The sequence below is a fragment of the Microtus oregoni genome, unplaced genomic scaffold, assembly GCF_018167655.1.
Source record: "Microtus oregoni isolate MIOR12 unplaced genomic scaffold, Mior012 000062F_ref0000492, whole genome shotgun sequence".
Taxonomy (NCBI): domain Eukaryota; kingdom Metazoa; phylum Chordata; class Mammalia; order Rodentia; family Cricetidae; genus Microtus; species Microtus oregoni.
Window position 1 is genome coordinate 9071497 of NW_024543872.1, and position 17328 is coordinate 9088824.

At 48.6% G+C, this 17328-nt stretch overlaps 1 protein-coding gene across 1 annotated transcript in view; it reads right to left on the reverse strand.

The window, feature by feature from the left end:
- The window catches only part of LOC121439716 (dynein regulatory complex protein 1), a 35028-nt gene that overhangs the window by 7564 nt on the left and 10136 nt on the right, over window positions 1-17328 (reverse strand). Inside the window, exons 2-10 of the mRNA XM_041640310.1 lie at window positions 14484-14571; window positions 13615-13727; window positions 10728-10911; window positions 8634-8771; window positions 7343-7429; window positions 5080-5202; window positions 2474-2613; window positions 2140-2274; window positions 1590-1822 (exon numbers count right to left, since the gene is read on the reverse strand). Of these exons, the coding sequence (XP_041496244.1) occupies window positions 1590-1822; window positions 2140-2274; window positions 2474-2613; window positions 5080-5202; window positions 7343-7429; window positions 8634-8771; window positions 10728-10911; window positions 13615-13727; window positions 14484-14571 (1241 nt within the window). The remainder of the gene's footprint in view (window positions 1-1589; window positions 1823-2139; window positions 2275-2473; window positions 2614-5079; window positions 5203-7342; window positions 7430-8633; window positions 8772-10727; window positions 10912-13614; window positions 13728-14483; window positions 14572-17328) is intronic.

The window sequence follows — 17328 nt, forward strand, 5'->3', positions numbered from 1 at the left end:
CATACATGTAGCATATACACACATAATTTTTTGCAATTAAAGGGGGAAAACACAGAAAAACACACCAAAAAAAAAAAAGAAGAAATTACAATTTTAAAAAAATTAAAAATTTTACCCTCTATTTACTCTGTTAATTCTTACTCAGAACATGGGAAATAAAATCATGGTATAATGGCTGGTAAGATGGCTCCCTGAACAAAAGGTGCTTGCCTTTTACCTTTTAGGCTGATAACCTAAACTTGATCCCTGGGATCTACATGGTGGACAGAGAGAACCAATTCCTGCAAGTTGTCCTCTGACCCACACATGTGCTGTGGCTCAGATACACACACACACACACACACACACACAAATAATTTTTTGTTTTGTTTTTTGAGATAGGGTGTAACAGCCCTGGCTGTCCTGGAACTCACTCTGTAGACCAGGATCTCAAACTCATAGAGATCCACCTGCCTCTGCCTCCTGAGTGCTGGGATTAAAGGCATGCACCACCATGCCCGGCCATGAATTAATATATTTTAAAAATCGTGTATCACCCAAGGCTTACTGGTTGTTCAAAAGGTAAGACAATACCTATGATTTAGCACATGCCATACGTAATCCTAGAACTTGGAAGGAGGAGGCAGGGACATCAGGAGTTCAAGGCTGGCCTTGGCTACGTAGAGTTTGAGGCCAGCCTGGGCCACATGAGACTCTCTCATAAAGAAAAAAAGAAAAATGCATGACTCAGAGTCTCAGATAGCATACGATGTTAAGAATACAGAAATGACAACATCTCTCTGTCGTGATTTCCAACAAGATAGCAAAGGCATTTGCCCATTACCCCGCAAACGCACTCATAGGGATCTGCACCAACAATTTCCAACAAAGAGAACAAAAAGACAAATGAATGGGGCTGTTGGTTAGGCAACACAAGTAACCCCCAAAGCAACCAGGCCAGGGATGACCAGAGGACTGTTTGAGGGAATTCGGGCACAGACTCAACACGGTACCATGTGGAGAGAATAGTTTTTTTTATTTATTTATTTATTTATTATGTATACAATATTCTGTCTGTGTATGTCTGCTGGCCAGAAGAGGGCACCAGACCTCATTACAGATGGTTGTGAGCCACCATGTGGTTGCTGGGAATTGAACTCAGGACCTTTGGAAGAGCAGGCAATGCTCTTAACCACTTGAGCCATCTCTCCAGCCCCCGAGAGAATAGTTTTTACTACAACCAGATAATCTCCAACGGTGTTGTAAGTAAAGTGAGGGCTGTAGATACAACAGTGACTCGGAGCATGTCTGACATGTGTGAGGTACTGGGAACCACAAACAACTAGATGAAAGGAAGCGTGTTTTTATTTATTGCATGTGGAGGCAGGTGTGTGGAAGTCAGAGGTCAACTTGCAGGAGTCATTTCTGGCCTATCGTGTGGGTTCTGGAGTTTGAACTCAAGATATCAAGCTTGGCGGCAATCTCCTTTACCCACCGAACCCTCTCACTAGCCCACTACTGAGGATCTCTCCTGCCTTTGCCGTGTTAAGATGGGTAGGCTAGTCTATGTTCCCAGAGGGCCACTCCGTCTCCATGACTGTTTCAGTCACCTGTCTGCAGCAACAGTTCTTCGAGTATCTGTGCGGCTGACTTCCGCTGCTGCATGGAAATTGGCCCCACATTCCGCAGGAACCAAAAGTCAGGCATCTTCCAGGGCAGCCCCAGGTGCTGAACATGGATAATGCAGTCCACGTCAAAGGCTCTCTGCGCTAGCGCCTTCGCCTCTTCTTCGTTCATCAGCCAAATCTCCCGAAACTTTTCCGCATCGATAATGGTGAAGTGTCTGTAAAGCAAAGTTACAGCCAACCGTCCTTAAGGCCTGGCCCCCGGCCCCCTTCCCCCAACCATCAATAGGATAAAAGAACACAAGGAAGAATTTCAAATCCCCAACACCTGGACCCTGCATGGGATAAAATGCAGCTGTCCCAATGAGAAATCAAAACGGACAAGTGACCCGTGAGTCAAGGGACAGAGGGACGTGGAGCATGAGTGAGTCTTCCAGAAGAGCTGGGGACCTCAAGTCCAGTGAAATCACTGCTGTTGCTGCACCCCTGCCCACTCTCCCTCCTGCCCCCATTCCAGACCAGACTCCCGGGGCACCTCATGGCTCTCTGTAGCTCCTTGAACTGCCCCACGAGCCTTTTGAAGTCGGAAGTCAGGGACTGGTTCTCCTCTTGAAACTGTTTTATCTGCTTGGCGTATTTTGTTCTCAGGTTGTTAAGGACATCATGTAAGCTGATGGAGAGAAGGAACTCCAACTGGGGCGGCGAAGCAGGTAGGACAAAGGTGGCCCCTATCACCCGCCTCTTCACGGGACAGCATAGAAGCGCGCGTGCACACACACACACGCACACACACACGCGCACACACACACACACACACACACACACACACACACAGCCAAGCAAGCTGCTCTACCCACTGGCTCACTGACCGGTTGAGCTTCCTCTTCTGCTGGGATTTGATCACAGTGCTTTCTTCGTCTCTCTTCTTCAGCACCTGGAAGTTGTACTCTAACTTCTCTTGGTTTAGCTGGTAAGTTGCTTTCATCTGCTGAAGCTGTTGCTCGAGAATCTGGTGTCGATTTTAAAAGTAAATATGCACATACATACGTGCATACCTAACCGGCCCTAGTGTAATGTACTGTCCCTGAGGACAGTGCTTTGTTCAAGTCATGCTCTTGAGGGAGCTCAGGGGCGTGTGCCGCAACCTAAACTAGAAATTCTGTCATCAACACTGATGATGGCTCAGCCAGGAAGAGCACTTGTTGCCATTACTGAGGACGAGAGTTACTGATCCTGCAAATCCTCTGACCTCTATGTCTATACCATGGGGTACACACACAGGAACATCTCCAGTACCATCTTTTTGTTTTGTTGGTTTTTTTGTTTTTTGAGACAGGGTTTCTCTGTGTAGCTTTGGTGCCTGTCCTGGAACTAGCTCTTGTAGACCAAGTTAGCCACAAACTCACAGAGACCTGCCTGCCTCTGCCTCCCGAGTGCTGGGATTAAAGACGTGCACCACCACCACCCAGCTTCATCTTTTTTTTAGTGTGTATGTGTGAGTGCCTACATGTATGTATGTATACCACATGCAGGTGAAGGCCAGAACCCGAGCTGCCAGGTGGGTGCTGGGAACCAAACCCATCCTCTGCAAGAACAGTGAGTGTTTTTAACCACTGAGCCATCTCTCCGGCCCTTGGCACCACACTGCTAGTCCTGGGAACCACTTCCAGCGTCTCATGCCACTGAACACCGCAAAGAGTGGAAGGACTTGAGTCCGTTTCCCCTTTGCAATCTGGACAAATTTGACTGCGCTGATTTTATAAGCAAAATCCCAAAGCAACCAGACCCCGGCACCCCAACCACAGCAACCGTCATCTGATTGCTTTGATTTGCATCTCTGCTTGCACACGTTTGTCTATTTCTTGGCCATTTTTACTTCCTCTGTCACAATCATTTGCTCCTGGTTTTGCTTGAGAGCAATTCCAGGGACCAAAGCCTTGGGCACTGCCACTGTGCTGAGTGTCTGGCACCAGTCCCAAGCCCTTTGGGCTCCACTGGGGTCCCAAAGGCAATGGCACATGGGGGTCGATGGCAGTGTAGCCAAGGATCCCACACGATTCACAGAAGCCTGTGTCTCCCACAATCCACCTCTGCAGGGCACAGTGACATAATTTGCATAGTAGGTATTAGTTTTCTCTCTTTATGCTTAACATAATTTCCACACCAATGCCCCACTGTCAATCTTCTTAGGGTTTACTCTCAGCATAGCCATCCTTGATTGCTATATAGTAAGCATAGTTTATTGTTGCTTGTTTGGTGGGTTTTTGAGGAAAGGCTCATATAGCCTAGGCTGGCCTCCAACTCGCTATGTAGCTAAAGATGACCTGCTGATCCTTCTGCCTCCACCTCGTAAATTCTGGGATTATAGGCATGCACCATCACACCCCTGGCTCCATCCCCAGCCCTGCATTAACTGCCACTGGGGCTGGCATGTACTCAGTGTTCTGTGGTTAACATCCTGGTATTAAAACACAGCCGCTCAGCCGGGCGGTGATGGTGCACACCTTTAATCCCAGCACTCGGGAGGCAGAGGCAGGCGGATCTCTGTGAATTCGAGACCAGCCTGGTCTACAAGAGCTAGTTCCAGGACAGGCTCCAAAACCACAGAGAAACCCTGTCTCGAAAAACAATAAATAAATAAATAAATAAATAAAAACACCGCTCTAAACCAGGTGGTGGTGGCACACTCCTTTAATCCTAGTGCTGGGGAAGCAGAGGCAGACAGATCTCTGCGAGTTTGAGGCCAGCCTGGTCTACAGAGTGAGTTTCAGGACAGGCTCCAAAGCTACACACAGAAACCCTGTCTCAAAAAATCAAAACAAACAAACAAACAAAAATCCCAGCAGCTCTTACTGAAAACTGAGTTTACAGTCTTAAATGAGCATAAGCCTACAATTGAGGCAGGTGTGTCATAATTTCAAAGCGACCCTAGACTACAGGGTGGCTTCATGGCCAGCCTGGGTAACTTGAGACTATCTCAAAATAAAAAGTAAAAGGAGCGCTAGACCTATAGCTCAGTGAGAGAGCATGTGCTTAGTGTGAATGGCACCCTAAATTCAGCCCCCAGCACAATAGATGTATAGATCAATAGACAGACAAATAGATGATAGACAGACAGACAGAGCATGAGCAGCCTAAAATAAAAGCATTTCTTTCCTTCATTAAACTAAGGGGCTGGAGAGGGTAGCTCCCTAGCTAGGGGCACTGTCTGCTCTTGCAGAGGACTTGTGTATCCTATTCCTAACCCTAACACAGAGACTCACGACACTTAGAAGGAAATAGGAAGATCACTAGTTCAAGACTAGCCTAGGCTACATTAGATCTTATCCCTCCAAGGAAGAAGAGGAAGGAGGAAGAAGAGGAGGAAGAGGAGAGAGAAGAGGTAAATACCATACAGTAAGTGCCTGCCTCTGAGACACCATGGGTAGTAGCGAAGATGAGAGACTCCATTTGTCACCTCCCGGCCGCCTCTCACCTGAACGTCCCGCTCGAGCTTGATCTTGATGGTGTTGTACTCTTCGCAGTCCCAGGCCCGCTGCTTGTTGAGCTGCTTCTCGTAGTCCTCCACCTTCTTCATGCGGGTGATGAGGTACTCCAGCTGAGGGTGGACAGCCATGCAGATTAGGGAACCTCCCTTCCAACTCAACCCTCAGGAGAGCCCGACAAGCAGGGTACAGTGTGGGGCTTGGAGTCTCACGGACAGGGATGTCTGCTGGCATTCTGTTGGGGATGGTGGATCCCCAGACCCTGAATTTCCTGTGACCCCCTTGCCTGCTGGAGTAAACAACCTGTTATGCCTGCAGCTGCTCTGAGCAAAACAACTTGTTTTCCTGTGTTTGCAGCTGCTCTGAGCACGAGACCCTCAGGAACCTGATGGCAGGGGAGTGGTTTCGGGTGGCTTCCAGCTGAAGAAGAGCTAGGGTGTGGCCATTGGTCAGGGAAGGCACTACATAAGCTGCCCTGGACACAATAAAGTGGGCATTCTTGGGTAATTAAAGGATGACCCGTGTGTGTGTGTGTGTATTTCACTCTTCAGGCCCTTGCCCGAGGCTGGCGAACCATCTCCTAGTGCAGGTGCCCTCACTATAGGCGCAGTACCATAGCACCCATAGCAGCACAGATGATTCAGCATTCAAAGGCCCAAGCTCCAAGACTGGGTTCTCAGAATCCTGGCTGGGTTCTTACTGTAGAAACTACAGACACAGCAGCTGGAGTGATGGCTCAGCTGTTCAGACAGTGATGTTCCTGCATAGGACCCAAATCTGGTTCCCAGAACCCACATGACTCCATGCCACTGTAACTCCAGCTCCAGGAGATCTAACAACCTCTTCTAGCTCTGTGGGAGCCTACTCAAAAGAAACAAAAAAAAACCACAGATCTTTTTTAAAAATATTTTTTCAAAAGAAAAACATACCCTATAACCTAGCCTTTACAGTGCAAAATCATAACAATAATTCATCTTATTTGTGTCACTTCTGCTCTTTGTACCTATGAAATAAAGTGACACACTATTCCTACACTACTTTTAAGTATGTCTTAAAATTGGATTGTACACACCCGCAACCCCAGCAATCAAGAGGCAAAAGCGCTTTCACAGGTTCAAGGTCAGCCTGTTCTACAAAGGGAGTTCTACAAGTTCACAGGTTCAAGGTCAGCCTGTTCTACATAGGGAGTTCTACATGTTCAAAAGTTCAAGTTCAGTCTATTCCACATATCAAGTTCCAGGCAAGCCAGGACTACATAGTGAGATTGTCTCAAAAATTAATAACAATAATTAAGTTAAGTTAATTAAAAGTTTCCTGGGCTGGGGATGTAGCTCAGTTGAAAGAGTGCTTGCTTAGCATGTGAACGGGAAGCCCTGGGTTGGACCCCTAGTACTTCATAGAGCAGACATAACATTGCATACCTGTTATGATCTGCCAGCCTGGTCTGTCACCTGGGTACCCTGTCCCTTTAAGAGACAAGCCCCTCTCTCTGCTCTTCCCTCTCTTCCCCTTTCCCTTTCCCCTCCATAACCCACTAAATAAATACCCACTTTCTTTGCATGCCTATCCATCTGTTTCTCAACCGTGACTCCTCCTGGGACCAGATGACTGGCCAAGGTCTCTTACCCGCCACGCGGATCCCTGCCTGGGACCCACTGCCCGTCGTGGCTCGCAGCCACTGGGGGAACCGTAGCATTTTATCTAAACCATAATAATACCTATGATCCCAGAACTCAGGGGATGGAGGCAGAGGATCAAAGTCACTCCTGACCATATACAGAAAATTTGTGGCTGAGCACACCTTTAAATCCCAGCACTCAGGAGGCAGAGGCAGGAGGATCTCTGTGAGTTTGAGGCCAGCCTGGTCTACAAAGTGAGTTCCAGGACAGGCTCCAAAGCTACAGAGAAACCCTGTCTCGAAAAAACAAAACAAAACAACAATAGCAAAAAAAGAAAGTTTGTAGTCATCCTGACCTATATAAGACCCTCTCTCAAAAAAAAAAATGAAAAAGAAAAACACTTTCTTGGGTCACAAATACTAGGACTGGAGTGGATACCCAAGAAGGTAATGACGAGATGGTGGAAAGCCATTGAACACTCAGCCCTGAAGCCACACTGACTAATGATGAAGCCCAGAAAAAAGCATGGGCCACACAAGTCCTACCCAAGGTACTCGAGGCTCAGGGTTCGGCCATATCCAATACTGCCCACAGGTCACCCTGGACACTCCCACCCGCTCACCCACCCCTTTACCTCCTTGGCATTGTGAGCCTGCAGTGCTCGCTCCCATTTCTTCTTATTACTGGACAGTAGCTCTTGACGTTCCAACTCAAAGGCTTTCTACAACAAAGACAGGAAAAGGCCCTGGTGCCCAGCCGTATAGATGAGGTCACACACAAACATGAACTTGCCAGATTTCATGTGGCCAAATGGCTGCTGAAAGGGTTGAATGGAAGTTAGCAATGGCATACTTCTCACAAATGCTGAGAGGAAGCTTGCCCAGAGTCCCACAGCTTAGCCTATCGGAGGCCTGGTGCTGGAGGCAACCACAGGGCAAACCTTGGCATGCACCTCAGCCTTGATAGCATTGCTGTGACGGCAAAGACAACATGCAGACTGTGAATACCTGCCACCATGAAGATGCAGAGGGTGACAATTGGGAGGGGGCTGGGAGGGCCCCAGCCCTCTTGTTCTCTTGTCTCTCTCCTGATTTTGGAAGACCTAAAACACAATCTCAATCTTGAACGTGTCTTTCAAGATAATAATCTCTGATTCCTGCTTGTCCCTTCTTGTCCCCACCCCTCACATCACTGCCATACACCAGCAAACAGCTCCATTTGACTGTGGTTCTGAAGCACTGACGTCCCTCATTCTCTGTGGTTCATCTCTACTGTCGACCTGAACAGAGTCTCCTGGGAGACAGCTTCGAGCGCACCTCTTGGGCAGTCTGAGACTAAGAAAAAGAACCACCCTGAATATGGGTGGCATAGTAGATTAGGGCCCTACATAGAAGAGGTTGGGGGGTCTGGGTGGGATAAGGGGAGATGAGCGCATTCTCTAGCGCAGGCATATGCCGCTCTGCTGCCCCTCACATGAACACTACTGCTCGGCCACATCTTCTCCATCACGATGGACAGAACCAACTGAACCCATCAGCGAAAGCCAAACCTTTCCTCTTAAGTGGTCCGGTTCTGGGATTTGTCACCGAGACAGAAAGCTGACTGAACACGCTCTGCCCTGTCTGCTCTTTCACAGTCCTCATTAGCACCAGCCAATCGTATGCCTAGGAGTGTACATGTGTCGTCTGGCTGCCTCCCGGGAGACGACAGGCTCCAACGGGGGCTCCGCTTTGCTCACGGCTGTCTTGCCTGCCCCTGGAACTGCGCCTGTCACACACTAAGCGCCTGATTCTCACTTGTTGAATAAAGGAATGAATGAGCAAACAAACCCTAAAACCAGAAAGAAATCAGAGGTCGGAGTCATTGCCCCCCCAGACTGTCAGAACAGGTGCAGCTGTCCTCCCAGTGTCCCCACAAACCCTCACCTCGATGTGAATGAGCTCCTGACGGAAGTTCTTCATCACGTTCTTCACTTGCTCCTCCATCCTCTCCAGAAGCAGGCTGATGTCGTCCGACTGCTTCTTCAAGTCCTTCACGTACTGGTCATCCTTTATTTTTAACTCCTTGAGTGGGGCACAGGCAGAAGTAGGTCAGAAACAGAGGCAGGAACAAGAGCTTCCAAGCACACCCACCCAGTGCCCCCATCCGAACCTGCAAACACGCGGAATTAAGGCAGGTGTGACAGCATGGCCTAGAGAGGGGAGGATGGCGAGCGTGCTGGTTACTAAGTGAGTTTGAGACCACTCGGGGTTTCATAGTGGGCTCAAGGCTGGCCTAGCCTAAATAGCAAGACTTGGTTAAAAAAAAAAAATCCAAGTGTGGTGGTGTGTTGTGGAATATTATTTTAAATAGGCAAAGATGAGTTACATTCGTCTATGCTGCAGAGTATTAGTTTAACTGTGTAAAGCTGGGTTATTCTTGTTTATCTGCATTTGTTTAATGATGCAAGGATGTGTGTTTAACTATGTAACGATGTATCTGGTTCACCTTGCCTTCCTAAGGCACCTGACTGGTCTAATAAAGAACTGAACAGGCAATAGCTAGGCAGGAGAAAGGATAGGCAGGGCTGCCAGGCAGAGAGAATAAATAGGAGGAGAAAGCTAGGTGGAGTGGGGGGAGGAAGAAAAGGTGAGAGAGGAGAGGAAAGGAGAGAGAAGGAAGAACAAGAAAACAAGGAACACGCCCAGGGCAGAAGCCAGGCAGCCACCAGCCAGCAGACAGAAGCAGTGCAAGTAAGATATACAGAAAGAAAAGTAAAAGTCCAGAGGCAAAAGGTAGATAAAGAGCAAGAGGTTAATTTAAGTTAAAAGAGCTAGCCAGAACTATGCCTAAACTAGGCCGAACATTCAAAACTAATAACAAGTCTGTCATGATTTGGAGAGCTGGTTGGCGGTCCAGAAGAGAAGGCCTAGTACAGTGGTGTGCATCTTTAAATCCCAGCACTTGGAAGGCAGAGGCAGGCACTGAAGGGAGAAGCCTTGTCCGAGACAAGCACTTCCGCTCAGCTACAGCCCTAGCCTCAACCCAAGAGTTTTCAACAGCCCACACTGTGGCGAAGTCCTCTCAGTGTTACTGGAGCCAGAGGTGTAGCTCAGTTGGTGGAGCGAGCGCTCACTGCGTGTGCGGTTGGCCCTGGCTTTGATCCGTAGCTCCACCTAGCCGAGTTTCGTGACACACACCTCTAACGTCAGTACTTAGGAGGCAGAGGCAAGTTCGAGGTCATTCTCAATTACAGACTAATTGCAAAGCCAACCTGGACTATAATGAGACCGTGCCCAGAAACTGAATATGTTTAAAAAAAACAAAAAGACACATTATTGAAACAGCTGGACAGTCCGCATGTAAAATATGAAACACTGCTCTCAGCTTATGTCATAAAAAGCTAACAGATGGAATAAAAAAAAAAACTTAAAAGCAAAGCCTAAAACAGTGAGTACCTGGAAGAAATCAGAAAAAGCCTTGGGACAGTGGATTTGTAGTGGGAGCAAAAATCAAAAATAGAGAAATGGAACCTGTGCCAGACTCAAACCTTCTGAGAGCTTAGAGGAACAGTCAACGGAGTGAAGCGGGGCATACAGATGAGTGACCGAGCTCGGCAGCTTCCTGAGAGAGCCCGCGTGCCTGCCACCTGAGGATCTTCCGCTTAGCATAAAAGTGCAAACAGGTGGGTTTCTCTTTTTTCTTTCCAACATCATCTCATTGCTGTGGCCCAACTGGCCTTGACTTACTCTCCCCCATCAGCCTCCCAAGTGCTGGGATTACAGGTGTAGATCGTCACGCCTGGCTTGAACTGTGTCACAGGCGAGAAGATAAAGTGAGGCAGGAAAAGCCAAGGACTGCCAGGCCACGCCCCCTCAGTCAGGATGGAGACCCGCCCCTGGCCTGCTGCAGCCCCTCACTTGCTGCAGCTCCTCACCTGCTGCAGCTCCTCGCCTGCTGCAGCCCCTGGCCTGCTGCAGCTCCTCACCCTACTGCAGCTCCTCACCTGCTGCAGCTCCTCATCTGCTGCAGCCCCTCACCTGCTGCAGCTCACTGATGAGCTTGTTCTTGTCTTCTATGAGGCCAGCACAGTGCACCTGCTGAGTGTTGAGCATCTCCCACAGTTCCTGAGGAATCCGCTTCTGTCTGCCCTCCTCCCACTTGGCTGTGATTTCATCAAATTTGTCCTGGCTGGTCTTAACTTCATTCTCCAGCTTCTCGAGTCTGCAAAGAGAAGTGTGCTGGGTGTTCTGGGGCCTGCCTTCCAGAGGAGCCAGCAGCTTCTCCTGAGAGCATGTCAGAGGCTCCACGGTCCAGGTTCTTCCCTCAGACCCTCACCAAGAGCAAAACCAAACTCTGGGGAAATGGCTTTTGGCTTAATTTTGTACTGAATTGTATTTATCTAGTAGGTTTGTGTATGTGTGTGTACATGCACAGATGTGTGTGTACAGACATGTGCCACAGCCTGTGTGTGGAGAACAATGGACCAACTTGAAGAAGTCAGCCTCTGCTTCCACTGTGTGGGGCCCACAGATGAACTCAGTCCATCAGCCTTGGGCCAAGTCCCTGTACCCACTGAGCTGTCTCCACACCCTTCCTTTCAGTTTAAGGCTTCACCCCAAGTAACCTACGTCAAGCACTTGCCAAGACAGATCACCAGCAAGTTCGTCTCTTGACAGCCCATACACTAAGGTCCAAACCACCACCCTTCCATGTCTTTCTCCCCTGCTCTTCATGTCCACACGTCCACACTGAAATCTGCGGTGGCTGACATTGTCAGCTTGATGGGGTTTAGAATCACCATGGAAACAAACCTTTGGGTGTGTCTGTAAGGGCCTGTCAAGACACAGTCAACTGAGGTGGGAAAACCAGCTCTAAATATGGGCTGCACCAATGCAAAGGTTAAAGGGTTGAAGCCCGAGGCTGAATCAGAAAAAGCTGAACCGACTACCAGCACTCAACCCTCTCTACCCTTCGGCTTCAGCCGCCCTGTGACCAGCTGTCTCGAGCTCCTGCTGACCTGACATCTCTGCCACAGCGGACTGGGACCCCAAACTGGAAGCCAAGAGAAGTCCTCCCTTCCCTAAGCTGATCTTGTCCGGTATTTTGTCAAAGCATCAAGACAAGGGGCTCAGACAAAACCCCTTCTTCATAAACGCCAACCCCAATTTAAAAACAAGCCAATGCTGAATAAAGCACGTCCGTGCATTCGCATCAAGCCAGCTGGGCAGGGTAGACGGTGACGCTTAGGATTATTGCCAACAGCTTAGAATCAAATCCTGACAGTACCGTGAGTAGACTCGAGAAGAGCCACTTAATCTCTGCACACTTCGCCTGACCCCCTCTGTGCAGGGCAGAGGATGAGACATCTACCTTGGTGACCTTTGTGTGCCCATTGCTAGGATTAATAAAATGACATACTGTTTGGGGGCTCACTCGGTACCTGGCTACCACATCACAAGTGATACCTAAATTCTTTTTGCTGAGAGTCTCAGCTGTAGTCCAGGCTGGCCTGGAACCCAGGAGGGACCCCTGAGTGGCTACTCTCCTACCTCAGCTTGCCAGCACTGAGGAGAACCCAGGCATGGCCACCACACCCAGCTCTTAAACTCTTAGATAAGTTCATTAACAGCACAGCCTTGGGTGTCTGATCGCTTCCCTCCATCATCAGTAACAAAATCAGGAGTGCCCTGTAGAGATTCCGAAGAGGCCCGTGAAGGGGCAGGAGCGCTTCTGAAAATGGTGGCCAGGACCACACCAGTGAATGCCTGTGACTCTATATGATTGTCACCATAAAGGGCACAAACTTCTTTAATGACAGGAGCCACAACATAAATATCCTGTGATCCTATCTCATACCGCCACAGTCATGGTACCTTACAATATTTCTTTTCTTTTCTAGAAAATGTTGCTCCATGTGAATGTAACTCTGAGCTACCTGTGAGTCTGCTCATTTAACTGATTTAATATCAAGCTTCTTGGTTGATTTTGCTGTTGTTGTTGTTGTTTTGTTTTTGTTTGTTTGTTTGTTTTGCCTGTCCTCCCCCCTCCAAATTTTCACTAAGATCCAGCCACAGTAACGTCATCTTTCGTCATGGCTTCAGGTAATGGTCCTGTATGAAAGACTGAAGTAAACAAGCCGTGCGGCTTCCCAGGGTGTTTTCTAAGATCAGAGAAGCCGGGATAAGAGGAAGAAAACCCAGTGCACAAGGACACTTTGTTTCAAAGTGCTGTTTCATCTGCGCCTCATCTCAGCCCTTGTCGCCTCTACAGATGGAACACTAGGGGGCACTCCAAGCCCAGGTTTCCATCAATTCAGCTGCCGCTTTAGAGCCACAGGAAAAAAAGGTTTGTTGGCAGAGGCTTCAGATGAATGCAGCCCCCCCACACACACACACCACCCCCCTGCAGTCATCACTTGCTTTGTCAGTAGCGCCCACTCAGCAAGCTGCACCTGCAAGAGGTGCAGAGTCATTCTCCGGGCGGTGGTGGTGCACACCTTTAATCCCAGCACTCGGGAGGCAGAGGCAGGCGGATCTTTGTGAGTTCGAGGCCAGCCTGGTCTACAAGAACTAGTTCTAGGACAGGCTCCAAAGCTACAGAGAAACCCTGTCTCGAAAAAAAAAAACACAAAAAAAAGTCATTCTCGGGCTGTTGGCACCGTCTGAGCCACACCAGCCACTCTCAAGCGTGTTCTGAGATTGCGCGCCTCTGCCTAAAACACCTACTCAACAATCAAACCCTTCTTGGCCTTTCCAGCCCAACCTAAGCCTGTTGAGTTTCTCCTGACCTCTGCAGAGAAACCCTAAAGCCTCCTTGTGTGACTTCCTGCGGTTCTTTATAGTCATCTCAATTCTAGAACAAAGTGCTTGGGACTCAGAAGACTCTAAGGACGTCCGCAGTGCGCAAGCGCAGTCGAAGCCTCACCGCTGACGCTTGACCTCCTCTTCTTCAACTCTCCTATGGATCTCTCTGATGTCTGTAGCCACCTGGATATTTGTTACCAACTCAGTGCCACAGAGCAGCAGTTTAGTCAATTTCTGAAAAACAACGAGATGAGAATCTGTAAAGCTAGAACATTCTGTAACGAATTCAAGACGGCTGATAACACAGCTCGCTGGTAAGGGTCCTTGCTGCCAAACCAGATTACTTGAGTTCAGTCCCCAAACCCTACACTGTAGAAGCGACTCCCACAAATTGTCTTCTGAGTGCCATATGCACCACGGCACATACACCCCAGGCACATAAAATAAGTAAATAAAATGTAATTATATATTTTAAAAAGTTAAGGCTGGGTGTGGGAGCGCACGCCTTTAATCCTAGAACTCAGGAAGCTGAGGCAGGTGGATCTCTGGCTTTAAGGGCAACCTGGTTTACATAGCAAATCCCAAGCCAGCTTGCTTCAGGACCCTTGTCTCTATTGCCCTACCCACTCAATATTTACATGGGTTCTGGGGATCTGAACTCCAGCCCTTGTGCTTTGGATGCAAACGCTTTAAACACCGAGCCATTCCCCAGCCGGTCTCTTTTTGTTTGTTTGTTTGTTTTTGAGACAGGCTCACACTCTATCCTAGACCAACCTTAGACACATAGCAATGCCCCAGTCCCCTGGACAATGGCACTAGAGATGTGCTCCACCTTTCCTGACAAGAACCCACAATTTGAAAGCTCACTCCTGGGCAGCCCCAACCCGACAGACTCCAGTTCAGCCCCACCTAGAGACAGCAACACAGAAGGTGTGGTGCCCGCCCGCCCGTGAAGACCACGCTAAGGGGCTCGCTGCGGCCAGCTCGTACCAGTCTGCTCTCTTCCTTCTGTTTGTAGCTCCTGCTTTGCTCTTCCTCGCTCTCCTTCTTTCCGTCTAGATACTCTCCCAGGGCCTCCCTGTGGCAGGGAGAAACCAAAGCAGGATGTTGCTGTTACCAGGAGTGTTTGTGCTCCGTCTTTAAACGCTTCATATACCCAAAAACAGACCACTTGAATTTTATTTTTTCTTTTGTGGGGAGACACAGGTATGTATCCCTAGCTGGCTGAAACTTGATGTGTAAACCAGGCTGGCCTTGAACTTGGAGAGACCCAGCTGTCTCTCTGATCCTGTTGGGCCCTAAAGCCCCACCAAGGAGGAGACACTCTCAGCACGGTTGATGCAATAGCAAGAGGAATTTTTATTCTGCCACTGCAGAGGTCTCTCAGAGGAGAAGGACCCCTGCTGTGTCTATTATAGGCTCTTTTAAAGAAAAAAAGCACAAAATCAGGGAGGGGGTAGTACAGAATCAAAGGGAGAGTCCAGAAATCATTTGTCAACTATTTTGACTAGTTCATTTAACGGTCAGCTAACTCTAACTGATCAAAACTATGGCGGTTGCGGGGTTGGTTGAACAAGGAGGAACGCCTGCAGGTCATCTGCAGGTCGTCTCACCTCAGTTCCAGGGTCTGGGTCTATTGAAGAAAGACTAAAAAGGGGATGGAAAGTACTCAAAGCTCCAAGACACGTGTGGTTGGTTACCAGGTCCCCTGGTTCCCAGGGAGGGGGTGCAGTAATGCTAAGGTGCCCCAAAGTCTTTCAATCCCAAGTGCTGGGATTGCAGACATGGACTTTATACCAGACTTATAAAATTTTAAATGAAACGTCTAAGAACTAGAGATGGAGCTCAGTGGTAAAAGCTTTCCCAACATGAGCAAAGCCCTGGGGTCAATCCCCGGAATCACAAAAAGGGGGAAAAAATGCCATATACACACAACTGGAAACATTTAACAAGTGAGTTCTAGGGTTTCGATTGTTGGGATAAAACGCTATGATTAAAAAAAAAAAAGCAAGTAGGGGAGGAAAGGGATTCTTTGATTTAAACTTCTGTGTCACTGTTTATCATTAAAGGAAGCTGGGACAGGAATTCAAACGGGGCAGGAACCTGGAGGCAGGAGCTGATGCAGACGCCAGGAAGGGGAGCTGCTTGCTCGCTATTCCCCATGGCTTACTCAGTCTGCTTTCCTGTAAAACCCAGGACCAACCCCCAGGATGACCCCACCCACAATGGGCCCAAAATGACTGCAGCTGCTACACCAGTGGGAACAGGAAACACTCTCAGGTATAGCAGCTGACTTTTTAATGATGTGTTGGGGGAGAGGGTATGAGCAAGTGCAGGTGCCTATGGAGTCCAACAGAGGGCAGCATCCCCTGGAGCTGAGTTGCAGGCAGTCATGAGACACCCAATGTGGATGCTGGGAGCCAACAGCTAGTCCTCTGTGGGAGCACTATGCTTACACTCTTAGCCACAGGGCCATCTCTCTAGTCCCTGCTGCCGACTTCAGTGACTTATACATCAGCAATATAAAGAGCTACTTATGGCCCAGGAAATGATGGGATGTAATCTCAGGCAACACGGAGTATAGAGCACGGTGACTCCAACCTGTAATTCCAGCACTGTACAGACCACAGCAGGGGGCTGGGGAGTTTAGGGTCAGCCACCTTAACTACCTAGTGAGGATCTGTCTCAAAAAGAAAGATGGAAAATTAGATACACCAGTTGAGGTGACCTATAATCCCTTCTACCTGGGAAGAGATAGAGGGTGAGGATGAAGGACGCGGGAAGGGAAGGACTTCAGGAGATGTCGGCAAAGGCAGAGAGCTCCCCTTGTAGGTTCTTAGTCCTAGTAAAATGTTCTGGAAGGCTGAATATAGGTTAGTGCATGCCTGTAATCCCAGTGTTTGGAAGGTAGAGAGAATCAAGAGTTTAAGGCCAGCCTGAGCTACATAGTGAGTTTGAGGTCAGCCTGAGCTGCTAAGACCTTTTCTCAAACAACAAAACAACCATTTCTGGAAGGACATGTTGAGACAGGTTGGAAGCACAGGAATTATGAACCCAGAAGGGAAAAGGAATCCCTTACCCAGGAATCTGACTGAAATCTGTCCCCCACTGAGAAGGAGCAGTAACCCTGACAATGAAACAGCCTTTGCATAAGGCCTTCCTCCTTTACCAGATAGAAACCTACAGCTTCCTGGGAACCTCGCCCGAAACCCCACTCATAGTGCAAAAAGGACCTGTCCTAACGCCTTTGTACAAGCCCAGTGGCTTCTGGCTTCACTGCCAGTTATAATCCACCCACGGCAACTCACAGACCACTCTGTGGTGTCACTTGTCAAAAAGGTTAATTTGAGCCGGGCGGTGGTGGCGCACGCCTTTAATCCCAGCACTCGGAAGGCAGAGGCAGGCGGATCTCTGTGAGTTCGAGGCCAGCCTGGTCTACAAGAGCTAGTTCCAGGACAGGAACCAAAAGCTACGGAGAAACCCTGTCTCGAAAAATCAAAAAAAAAAAAAAAGGTTAAAAGGTTAATTTGAGAGTCACCAAAATGGCATACACGTCATTGCTTAATGGTGACCCTCCTTTGAGATGCCCACACCTAGCTCTCAGGTGTGTCTTTCTTCCCAAGTGTCTCTCTTTCTCTTAACTCTCATGATTAAAATGTACACTAAAATCTTTTTTAAAAGCTATTGTTTAACCGGGTGGTGGTAGCAAGTGTGTGCCTTCAGTCCCAGCACCCTGGAGGCAAAGGCAGGTGGATCTCTGTGAGTTCAAGGCCAGCCTGGTCTCTCTACAAGGTGAGATCCAGGGCAGCTAGCTACACAGAGAAACCCTGTCTCA